This window comes from Myxocyprinus asiaticus, chromosome 14 (genome assembly GCF_019703515.2).
Source record: "Myxocyprinus asiaticus isolate MX2 ecotype Aquarium Trade chromosome 14, UBuf_Myxa_2, whole genome shotgun sequence".
In the NCBI taxonomy this organism is placed as follows: Eukaryota; Metazoa; Chordata; class Actinopteri; order Cypriniformes; family Catostomidae; genus Myxocyprinus; species Myxocyprinus asiaticus.
The window spans coordinates 3,326,556-3,338,662 of record NC_059357.1 but is presented as its reverse complement, the minus strand read 5'-3'; the positions used below and the strand labels follow the sequence as shown (position 1 = coordinate 3,338,662).

General features: G+C 36.5%; 1 protein-coding gene across 2 annotated transcripts in view; it reads left to right on the top strand.

Moving 5' to 3' along the window:
- The window catches only part of LOC127451974 (uncharacterized), a 49,154-nt gene that overhangs the window by 27,344 nt on the left and 9,703 nt on the right, over positions 1-12,107 (top strand). For both annotated transcript variants that reach the window (XM_051717075.1, XM_051717074.1), the window contains exons 11-19: positions 561-674; positions 882-1,016; positions 1,438-1,521; positions 2,764-2,862; positions 2,991-3,074; positions 4,458-4,553; positions 4,782-4,880; positions 5,687-5,721; positions 5,802-5,912. In XM_051717075.1, coding sequence (XP_051573035.1) covers positions 561-674; positions 882-1,016; positions 1,438-1,521; positions 2,764-2,862; positions 2,991-3,074; positions 4,458-4,553; positions 4,782-4,880; positions 5,687-5,721; positions 5,802-5,912 — 857 coding nt within the window. The remainder of the gene's footprint in view (positions 1-560; positions 675-881; positions 1,017-1,437; positions 1,522-2,763; positions 2,863-2,990; positions 3,075-4,457; positions 4,554-4,781; positions 4,881-5,686; positions 5,722-5,801; positions 5,913-12,107) is intronic.

Below are 12,107 nucleotides of genomic sequence, written 5' to 3'. Positions count from 1 at the left end.
TTTATTTATTTATCACACATTTGCACATATACATTGAAATATTTTTTTCACATATCCCAGCTAAGCTGGGGTTAGAGTGCAGGGTCAGCCATGATACAGCACCACTGGAGCAGATAGGGTCAAGGGCCTTCCTCAAGGGCCCAACAGTGGCATCTTGGCAGTGCTGGGGCTTGAACCCCCAACCTTCTGATCAGTAACCCAGAGCCTTAACCACTGAGCAAATCTGTTCCGCCAACACCAAACCTACTAACTTGTCATATCCATTATAATACTTCAAAATTACCCCCGCCCCCTTCACATCCCTCAGATCACCTGCCTGCTAGGCTATATCATTAGACAGTAAGTGTGTATACAAGAGGAGTCATAATTGCCTTTAGTAATTAGCTGCATACATCCATATATATTGGAACAACTTGAGATGAGATGGTGAAAAAACACTGGACCCTAAATGTCAGTCACTGTAGTGCACTTTTTTTAATTTCCAGTATTTATTTTGACTATATTGAGTAATTGTTTTTTCTGTTTTGTTTGTTTGTTTGTTTACTCTTCCTCTGTCCCAGTTTTTTTTAAATATGATTGGGACAAAATTCGGAATTATTCAGAACTTGATCGAGCCTTGGTAACATTCTTCTTTGGGTTTATGCTTCTCTTGTGTGCCATTGTCATTGTTTACAGTAAGTATTTCTACATGCATTTTAAGTCACCACATTTGATGACATACTGTGTAAATGACATTAATGTTTTTATCAGATTAAAAGTGATTCTTAACCACATTCAAATAACAATGAATTACAAATATATCACAATAAACTGCCAAAATATTCATTATAACTCAATCAAAAAACATTTGTATCTTAACTATTTAATTATTTCTAATATAGTTTTTCACAGAGTCCTTGGAAATACAAGGAAACGGATACATGCTATATTCAGAGTTGTGGCTGTTCTAAGTTATGAGGTTCTGCCTTCATTGCAGTTCATCTTTCTGTTCTATGCATTTGGAGCTGACAAAGGATGTGAGTTTGTAAATGGTTAATTTAGAGTTAATTTAATGAGGTGGGGAGATAATATGCAAGTCAAGTAAGAACATTAGAAACGTACTGCTTCGGTCATTTACCAAAAAATTAAATAAACAAAATTAAGTTCACCTAGTGAGGATGATTTTGTACAAAAAATACTTCATATGTTCATTTAAAGATAATTTCAACACATATTGATTATTTTAATAATTGTAAATATCCAAATATACAGTATATTTATTAAGGTAGTTTATAAATGTTCTTGTTTTCTAGTAAAAATACAAATACAACCAATGATTAAATAAAATCAGTTTCATTTTATAGATGTGTCTGCAAGCATAATGCACAAAGAGTTGTTTTCAAATGTCTATGTTTTAAGACAATAAGATTTGAGTCTGCTGGTGTCTTCTATTTTTAGCATTCTTCATTGCTGGAGTTTTACCATTGTTTGTAACACTGAGAAGACACAACTGGGACATAGTATGTGGGCTAAGGATTGGATGTAAGTGTTTACTGAATTATAATCTAATCCTTGATTTTACTGCATACATAAATCCTTATATAATTGTGTGTAGTTAAGCCTTAAGCGCATACCTCAGGTCTTTAGTGATCCAGGACCTCATTCTACCCCCTGTATCTCATCCATTTTTTGGAGTTGTGCCCACACCTCTTTAGTACTCCTCAATCTATCTCTTCTAAATTGTGTAACACACACACACACACACACACACACAAAAGTCAAAATTGCAGCTTTTTTATTTTTATGGTTTAGTAACAAAAGTGTATAGGGTCTTTAGAGACCCGAGGTATGTCAGAGTGTGTGGGGTTTTTTCGCACTTCCAAAAATTTTATTTTTTATGATTATTTCATATTTACAATCACAGGATATCTATTTCTTTGTGTATTAAAAGAGAAATGAGTACTATATTCATACAGATAAACACTATATCAACAATGGTGAATTATCTGTATCCCGTATGCATGTGCACATACATGTTATACATGTTATTTCTTATTCAAGGTGGTGCTGATGTTTCAGTGATTGATTTGATTTACATTTGATATTGCTATCCGATGTAGAAACAATATGGAAGTAAACTATAGCAAGTTTAACACGTGAACAGTAATGTCTATTGTCATTTGAATGTACTACTGAAATAATGAAAGTTGTTCATCTATTTAGACTCAATAAGTGCCTGAGAAAATACATATGTGTGACTTATGTGTAGATTGTGTTATGTGAAGTTCAGTGTGTGTTTGACAGCCAGTTGCATCTCATTAAATTTCAGAGTGAAAATAATGAATCCTGTTCTAGATTTGTCTTGATCTGTTGCATTATCTCTTTGATTTATGAAAAATAAAACATCAAAATATATTTTATTTTATTATTTTCTAATTGTCTTGAAAATATGTAGAAAATCTGACACTATCTGGGCATTTTGTACATCCATTTTTGATAGATATACTGTAAGTGCCGGTCTCTAAAGACCCGAATATGTAAGAGTGTTTGGGAAAATTACCATGCATTTAAGGGTTAATATATAATGCATAAATGGTTGTGCTTCTGTCACTAGTATATTAAATACTACATTTCATAGATGTAAGTGTAATGATCATAAGCTGCCAGTTGTAAGAGCTGATAATCCTGACATTTGTCTTAGCCTTTAGCACTGTAATTCAGCATTAGCATTGTTAATACAAGAGATGTAGTGACTAAAAACGTTCTCACACTTTTATCATTCAGGTTCTTCTTTGGTCATGAGATCACTGTGGCTCGTTTTCACTTTAGTGATGAATGCAGTAATGGTCTATTTCTTCATCCAAGCACTAGAAAATGAAAATGGTATGATAATTTCCATGTTAGCGATTCAATAATAATCTGCTTCATTGCAGGTTTTAATATTTAAATAAGTTATGTAAAAATAAAATTGTGATTGAAAAGTTTTGTTATTTTGCTTTTTTTAATGACAGATTGTTTTGGATGGGTGTGCACGATTGAATTTCTCCAAGTACTCTGGGCTGTTATGGACTTTAATTGGTCATTTAATTATCCGGGTACAGTATCAATTGTCTTTTGTGTGTTATATTTTCTGTTTATAAGATAGATTCTTGTCTCCACTCTAATTAATCGTGTGCCATGTTGAGTCTGTATTATAAAAGAAGTAATTTATTTTTCCAGTTTGGAGAAACAGTCCTATCTTAAAAATGAACAACTCTGCTAACTGGCAAATAAATAAATGGTTGCACTCTGTACAGTACAAAAATGACAACTTGACATGTACATACAATTAATAGTTTCTGGACAATGTATATTTTGAGAGAAACAGACAAATACATTTGTATTCTCAAATCATTCAGATTAAAAGATCAGTTACTTTTTAAGTTTCAAGCGAATCAAAGAAATAATTTCCTATGTGATGTACACTGGAGGCCAAAAGTTTGGAATAATGTACCGATTTTGCTCTTATGGAAATAAATTGGTACTTTTATTCACCAAAATGGCATTCAACTGATCACAATGTATAGTCAGGACATTAATAACGTGAAAAATTACTATTACAATTTGAAAACACATGTTCAGAACTTCTTAAACTACTTCAAAGAGTTCTCATCAAAAAATCCTCCACGTGCAGCAATGACAGCTTTGCAGATCCTTGTTATTCTAGCTGTCAGTTTGTCCAGATACTCAGGTGACATTTCACCCCACACTTCCTGTAGCACTTGCCATAGATGTGACTGTCTTGTTGGGCACTTCTCACGCACCTTACAGTCTAGCTGATCCCACAAAAGCTCAATGGGGTTAAGATCCATAACACTCTTTTCCAATTATCTGTTGTCCAATGTCTGTGTTTCTTTGCCCACTCGAACCTTTTCTTTTTGTTTTTCTGTTTCAAAAGTGGCTTTTTCTTTGCAATTCTTCCCATAAGGCCTGCACGCCTGTCACCCACATGCCAGTCTTTTGCATACTGTGGCAACTCAAAAACAAACACAAAGACAATGTTAAGCTTCATTTAATGAACCAAACAGCTTTCGGCTGTGTTTGATATAATGGCAAGTGATTTTCTAGCACCAAATGATCAATTTAGCATGATTACTCAAGGATGAGGTGTTGGAGTGATGGCTGATGTCTAGATTTGATCAAAATGACTTTTTTCAAATAGTGATGGTGCTGTTTTTTACATCAGTAATGTCCTGACTATACTTTGTGATCAGTTGAATGCCACTTTGGTGAATTAAAGTACCAATTTCCTTCCGAAACAGCAAAATCTGTACATTATTCCAAACTTTTGGCCGCCAGTGTAAAATATGTGGGCAAGCTGTCCTGTTTATCTCTATAGTGGTTGCTGAGTTTTAGTAGATGAAGCAGGCTTATGTCTCTAAGGTTAAGTTATGCAAGAATGAATGTATTTATTTGTTTCTTTTCAACTTGGATTTCAGGTTTTCCTCGTAGTGTCACTGTATATCTGATTGGATCAGTTGGTGTTGTTTTAGTCAACAGTCTTGTAATGATGACAGAACTGATACTGAAAACAAGTAAGGAAACACAACAGTGACATATTTTAGTATTTTATCTACAGCAGTCATTAGTCCATTGTGAATATAAATTCAAAACATGAGATCATATAAATAAAACATTTTCAGATTTCTCACCTTGAGGTAGAAATCACTGGTGTCTTCATTATTCTAATCAAATGTCATGCAGTAAAACCCCAGCTAGAATTTCATTTATTCCACTCTAATAGTTTTCATTTTTGTACTCAGCTAACGGTGAACGTGCAGTTGGGGATCTGAGAATGATTGTCTTTCCATCTGAATGTCTCTTTGCCATACCCCTGCTTATATTACAAGTATTTGCACCCTGTAAGTATAAACAAAACTTATTTCTAAACCATCAGTTTAATACTTTAACATGCTGATCTTTATGTTTTGGTGTTTCATGGTTGTAACACCTTTGGAAGTTTTAAATGATCATAACTACAGTGATCCTTTTAATGTAAGCTGTCGATTACCACAGGCAGAAATTTTGACTCATCCCTTAGTTTGTAAAAACAAAGAAAAAGCTCACGTGTAATGCAATTACAATTAAAGGCATATTAAAATGGATTTATCACAGTAGTTTCATGTTAACATGCATAGTGTTTCACTCATCTGGCTATACTTTGGAAACTGTTGATATTTTATGTTTATGCAATGATGCAGTTCCTTGCCCTGTAAACTATGGTAAGTGTGTTACTGTGAACACAGTTTAATGCCACAGATGCTGTTGATCGAGGTTAATCCAGATCATTCCTTTAATAAGTTGTTTAATAACAGTTTGGTGGTATGAGAAACACAGATAAATATAGTGTATGATTATGATGATTAATGTGTCCTGTGACATTTTGTACAATGTCAATGAAAGCCAATCTTGAATATATCATTTTCATTATCTTGATAATTGTTGAAGTCTCCAACAAGGTTCTATGCACAGAAACTCTAGATTTGACAGATCATTGAAGGCAACTTATTGAATTCTTGAAATAAACCATGTGAAAGCTGGTAGATTTGGACAAAGGCACATTTTACTGAATCCAGGAATCAACAATTACATAGCTGAGAATATTTAGTACATCTCTGCACAGGTGATCCACTAAATAACTTTCGCCCTCATTGCTCTTCACACACAGGGATTTTCAACAAAGAGTGTCTGAAGTCATGTCAGGCAAGTATCTTATCTAATAAATTGTCATTGTCTTGAGAGTTACAAATAACCTGCAATATAATGTCTTATCGTGAACTCAGAATGCAGCAGGATCTGATGAAACGCCACATATTGGATCACATCAGAGCCCGAACACAGAACGTCTACTACAGACTGAAGGTCAGAAGGCTGGTTGGAGTGAAAAGACAGAGGTAACTCAGACTGATTCAGTTGTGACGTAAATATAACCAACAGTGAGAGAAAAAAAATGATAATACACTATCCCAAATACTCTGACCGTTTGCTCAAACTCTTATGATGACAATGAAAAAGCGGAGATTTCGATGTTGTTCATACAGTGAGTACAACCAGTACTTTTTTTTAATAGTGTTTATTGTTTTCACTTTTATATAAATAACTGTGCAAAATGTGTTTAATTTACTGTGTGTAATAACACAGTTGTGTTGTATTATGATATATTACTAATTAAACTAATTATAGTTATGTGTTGGGAAGGCTCCTCTAAATAATTGTATATTCATATGATTTTAAATTAGTACAAACCATATTTATTTACCTTTTTTAACAATTTATCAATATTGATAAATTGTTGAAAAAGGTAAAAAAATATGGTTTGTACTTATTATATACAGTATATAACTATAAACCAGTGGCGGGCCGTGCATTTAAAGTCTAGGCCTTCAGTGTGATTCATGCCATTAAGAAAACACAGTTTCACAATGAATAAGACACCCTATGCCTTTGGGCATCATACATTATGTCACAGCTAACTAGTAATAACAATTGACATTTTAAAAACACGTCCACGCATGAAAGCCAGAACTTGAAATGACACTTAATGCTCAAGCAAGCCTAATTTTAACTGCAGCATGACTGTTTTGTGAAATGAATGTCAAAAATCATAATTTTTCATATGAATCTACAAAGGAGGTCTATAATACCTGGGAAAATCTATCTAATAATAATGTTGCTTGCAATAAATGTAGCTTCGTCAGGGTACATGGTTACGCTGCGTTCCATTCAAGTTGGATGTAGGATATTCCTACTTGATATCTCCGACCATAAATGCATTCCATTCCCCGATATTCGGAACTGCAACGCTCCCGTTAGCTCAGCAGGGGTTTGACTCTCATTAGAGATGTCTCCTAGCAACCCAACTGATAAACAATGCTGCAGCGTTAGCATTTGTGCTTCAGGTGTACGATTATCAAAAGAGATTATAATGTTTTATACACCTGTTTCTGCAGGCGTTCGTTAAACAAGCTTTAATATCATGTAATGTGGAAACTAACTCATTTATCAATATTACTTAATAAAGTGAATGTTTATCACTTACTTTGTATATCTCCCTGAGTGTCAACATGTTTGTGTGACATCATGCCCCTGCATCTCAGCGAAATCGGAGTTGAGAATTTCTGCACGAGCCTACAAGTTGTAATGCTGACTTCAAGATGCATTCCATTGCACTTTTCCTAGTAGGAAGTTGTAAAATCCGACTTTCCGAGTTGAATGGAACGCAGCACTACTTTTCAAAACTTGATCCGACACTGAATGCTCAAGCAGCCTAATTTACACTTAGAAAACTCCTGATGTTGCTATAACAATGCAAAAAGCACTTACCAATTTACTTGAAGTGAAAATCAGTCCTCCTTTCCTGTTTAATAAATTAAGCACGGTCATGCAGAACATCTCCTGTTTTTAAATCCATAAGGATCTCTTTGGGGGCAGTGGTGGCTCAGCGGTTAAGGCTCTGGGTTATTGATCAGAAAGTTGGGGGTTCAAGCCCCAGCACTGCCAAGATGCCTCTGTTGGGCCCTTGAGCAAGGCCCTTAACCCTATCTGCTCCAGGGGCACCATATCATGGCTGACCCTGCACTCTGACCCCAGCTTAGCTGGGATATGTGAAAAAAAGAATTTCACTGTATATGTGCAAATGTATAATGTGTGATAAATAAATACAATTATTATAATTAATTATCAATGGTGATGACAGCTGACTCGTAAGTAAGATCTTGTGCTTTTTGCTCTTGAATTACATACATCACTTAAAGCATGATTGCGTCACTCAAGGCCAGCTAGAAGGCCTCGACTGGGACATATCCTTAAGACCACACCCACCAAGAACAAATAAATCAATCTGATTGGCTGATTAATCTGACGGTCTGACTTTAGTTGCTCATTCATTTGCACTGTTGAGGGATTCTGCGGAAATTCTGAAGGCCTAACGGGGTGTTGCTCAGACTCACGCGCTGCTTCGGGCATGCGATTTGTGAAAGTTGTCACAATTTGCTTGTAAGCGTCAAGGAATAAATTCTGACTAGATAAACTTTTATAGTTTTTCTCTATTTGTTTGTAGATTAATTAAGAGAGGAAAGCGATTAAAAATACATAGGCAAAAAGGTGATTGAGAATGAAAGGATGAAAAATATGTATTTATTTGGCATGTTAGGCCACCAAGAGAAGGCTCTGCTGGCCCTGAGAAATCACCACTGCTATAAACATATATATATTTGCAATCATCATATATTTTGTGAGCAAAAGTTATATTTTCCTTAAGGGGCAGTGACTGACATGAGGGTGAATACTATATAATATAATAATTTTGATTTGGGGGCAATCTACGTCATTTTTTTACGGCAGTAAAGATGCCACTACTGAAAGTGTGTTGTCATCAAAATCTGGGTCAAGAAAAATCAGACAGAACTTTTTTTTTCTTTCCAGAAATATTACATCATGGCATCTTTAACTATGTTGATTTAGAAAAATTAACTTCTGCATTTTTCAGAAATTGTGTGGAAACTTTGGTTGGCGTGACCTTCTGATCATGTAGGAAATTGAGTCATGAGTGTCACAATGTTTAGTGGATCAACAACCTTTCTAGTGCCCGAATAGTGCCCCCTGTTCTGCACAGACATATCTAATCTAACCTATTATCCTAATGTAGTTTAATCCAGGTTCAATTATATATATCAGAACTATACCAAATATAACTCATGCTGGGAAATACAGCAAGTATAACTGCAAATGTGGTGGATAAGCAGATAATTAGCTGACATGTCCTGTGGTGTGACATACTCAACTTCATTTAGAAATATTTTTAAACAGCATTTTGCTAATTATTGTATTGTGATGATAATGCTTGCAGCATTTATGACATTTATGATTGAGAGACTATATGGAATATTTGTACTTTTAAAATGAATTTGTCGCACCATATAACTTTCCATGAAAGTACTAGGTAATACTTCAGATTACAATGCCTCTGAATAAACTTCTGTTAGGATTGGGGACACTATTTCAACATATTTTTTTATAATATTCTATTGGAAAGCCATCTGCCCCTGGCGATTTACCAAGTTTCATAGAGGCTATTGCAGCTTTGACCTCCTCTCGTGTGATGGGAATGTCTAGAGACTCGGATTGCAATAGATCTAATTTAGGTAGATCTATGTTATAAAAGAATTGCTTCAGTTCTTCTCCACCTGGACTACATGAAGATGTGTATAGATGCTCATAGGACTTTTGAAAAACCTAATTTATTTCCTTTGCCGATGATACCATAGTATCGTCTTTCTTAATCGCCGAAATAACATTAGCAGCATTTTGCTGTTTCAGTTGTCTGGAGAGAAGTCTGCATGCTTTTTCACCTCCTTCATAAAGAAGTGTCTGCAGTCTAAATAGTGCATATTCAGCATTTTTATTATATATATCTCATGCAACTAAAATTTATATTTACAAATATTTTGATATAAATCATTAGAATAATGTCTAGCCAATTCCTTCTCCAAAGTACAAGTTGTTGCTTCTAATTTCTCAACCATGTTTCTTCCTTCCTTTTTTCTTCTAGCTGCCTGTGCGATCAGTTTCCCTCTTATGAATGCCTTTGAGGCCTCCCATACATGTGCCAACTTATCTGTGCTTCCCACATTCAGGTCAAAAAAGGAGGTCAGATCCTCAGCTAGCAATGTACTAAACACTTCATCTTGTAATAATGTGGTATTCAATCGCCACCTTCCTTTCCTGCCTGCTTCTATATTCAGATTAATATTTATGGTCTGACAATGCGATTGTACCAATTTTACAATCTATTACTTGATCAGCAATAGAGTTTGACATGAATTAAAAGTCTATCCTTGAGTGAGATGTATGGCAATGAGAAAAAAATGTGTACTTTCTTTCCTTTGGATTAACCAGCCGCCATATATCAATCAATCCAATATCTTCTGTTAGCATATGGAGGGCAGCTCTATCCTTTAGTATGAAAGGTCCCTAATATTTACTTCTATCCAAAACCCCGTCGATAACCTGATTTAAATTTACTGTTAAAATAATTTGTCCCCCTTTATCCCCAATAATCTTTGTTTACTTTTCTCCCTAATTTGGAATTCCCAATGTGCTTTTAAGCCTTCATGGTCGCCTAGTGATTCGCTTCAATCTGGGTGGTGGAAGACGAATCCCAGTTGCCTCCGCGTCTGAGACCATCAACCCGCGCATCTTATCACGTGGCTTGTTTAACGCATTGCCACGGAGACATAGCGCGTGTGGAGGCTTCACGCCATCCACCGTGGCATCCACGCTCAACTCACCACGCACCCCGCCGAGAACAAACCACATTATAGCGACCACGAGGGGGTTACCCCATGTGACTCTACCCTCCCTAGCAACCGGGCCAATTTGGCTGCTTAGGAAGCCTGGCTGGAGTCACTCAGCATGCCCTGATATTCGAATTAGTGAACTAGTGAACTCCAGGGGTTGTAGCCAGCGTATTTTAACACTGAGCTACCCAGGCTCCCCTTGTTTACTTTGTTAATAAAATCCGGATCTGTCTTATTGGGGGCATATTGCATAATGTCACTTTAACTCCAGTAATGAGGGCTTCTATACATATAATCCTCCCAACTTCGTCTTTAATTTCTGTCAACATCTCAAAATTCAGTCGTTTATAGATTAGAATCTTTACCCCATTTTTTTTTGCTTGTTAATGATGAATGGAATACGTGCCCAACCCAATCTCGTTTGAATTTGAGCGCTTTATTATTTTTCACATGTCCACTTGTTTATGTTTGAGATATGACAGAACCTTTCATCTTTTAATTGGACTTCCACAACCGTTAATATTCCATGTTATAAACTTGATGTGACTACCCATTTTTAAAACAAATGGATCTCACATTGAACAAATAATCAAACATGTTGATTGGCTGCCCCCTAGTGGGGAATAACGTACCAGCCTGTGAAGTAATTTTATACCATTTTAACAAAGAAACATTGAACATTTCAGGCATAAAAACTACTCTCTGCACCATTCTGTTACTTAACAAAGAGGAACAAGCTACTGAAACCCCTATCCTAAACTTAACGAAAGAAAGAATAATAAATAAAAGGAACAACAAAAAGAGAACAGTCATACCAAACAGTGAAGACCGTCTTCGCTCCAACAACCCACGCTTACCCAGCCCCTTCACCCACCCATCATGCCTGCCCCACATGTTCTACTTAGGCAATCTTGCAAAAACATTTGTTCCCTTCACGCTGTAGCCCTGCAGTGCTCTTTGATGAACTTCTCTGCATCTGTGCTCGACGTAAACACCTTACTCTTTCCTTGCCATGTAAAATGGAGTGAAACTGTAAATGCCAGCGTATACTTCACATTGACGCTCCTCAGCATCCTCCGTGAAGTGGTAAATTCTCTCCGTTTCCTGGCCAGCTCTCTTGATATGTCTGGGAAAAAGGAAATCTTACATCCTTCCCATTCAGTCGCTCCTTTTTCTTTGGTCTTTTGCAATACGTTCTCCCTTGCTGACGAACGCAGAAACTTAATCAGTACTATTCTCAGTGGTCGGTCTGCATTGGGCCTGGGAGTGAGAGCGCGGTGTGCCCTCTCAATCTCAAACTCTCCAACCGGATCAATACCCAGTCCCTCGGATAAGATTTTCTGCATGCACCTGATCATTCCACCTGCCTCCAAGCCCTCTCTCAAGCCGATCAGCCTCACGTTGTTGTGCCTGCTCCTATTTTCCAGATCTTCGATTCCACATAACTTCCAGGCATTTGTCATGTCGCTCACCTTCACCAACTAATTTCGAGGTAACGTCCTCCATGTTGGAGATGCGACCGTCCACTTCGTCCAGCCTTTCTTGAATTGCATTCACTGAGTTTTTTAATCACAACTGCTCCATCTTGGAATCTTGGTCTGTCTGCTGGGGTGGTGGCTCCTCATGTGTGGGTGAAGCCTGTCTGGTTGTCCTGCAGCTCGTTGTTACCCCTTAAATACTTCGACGTGGAGGTCAACATCTGCGATCTATAGCACCTTCTCTGTTCCTCAGTTGTTTATTTTCTCCTGGGACCCTGACTTTGATAAAAAGGTGGAGTCAATATGCTCGAAT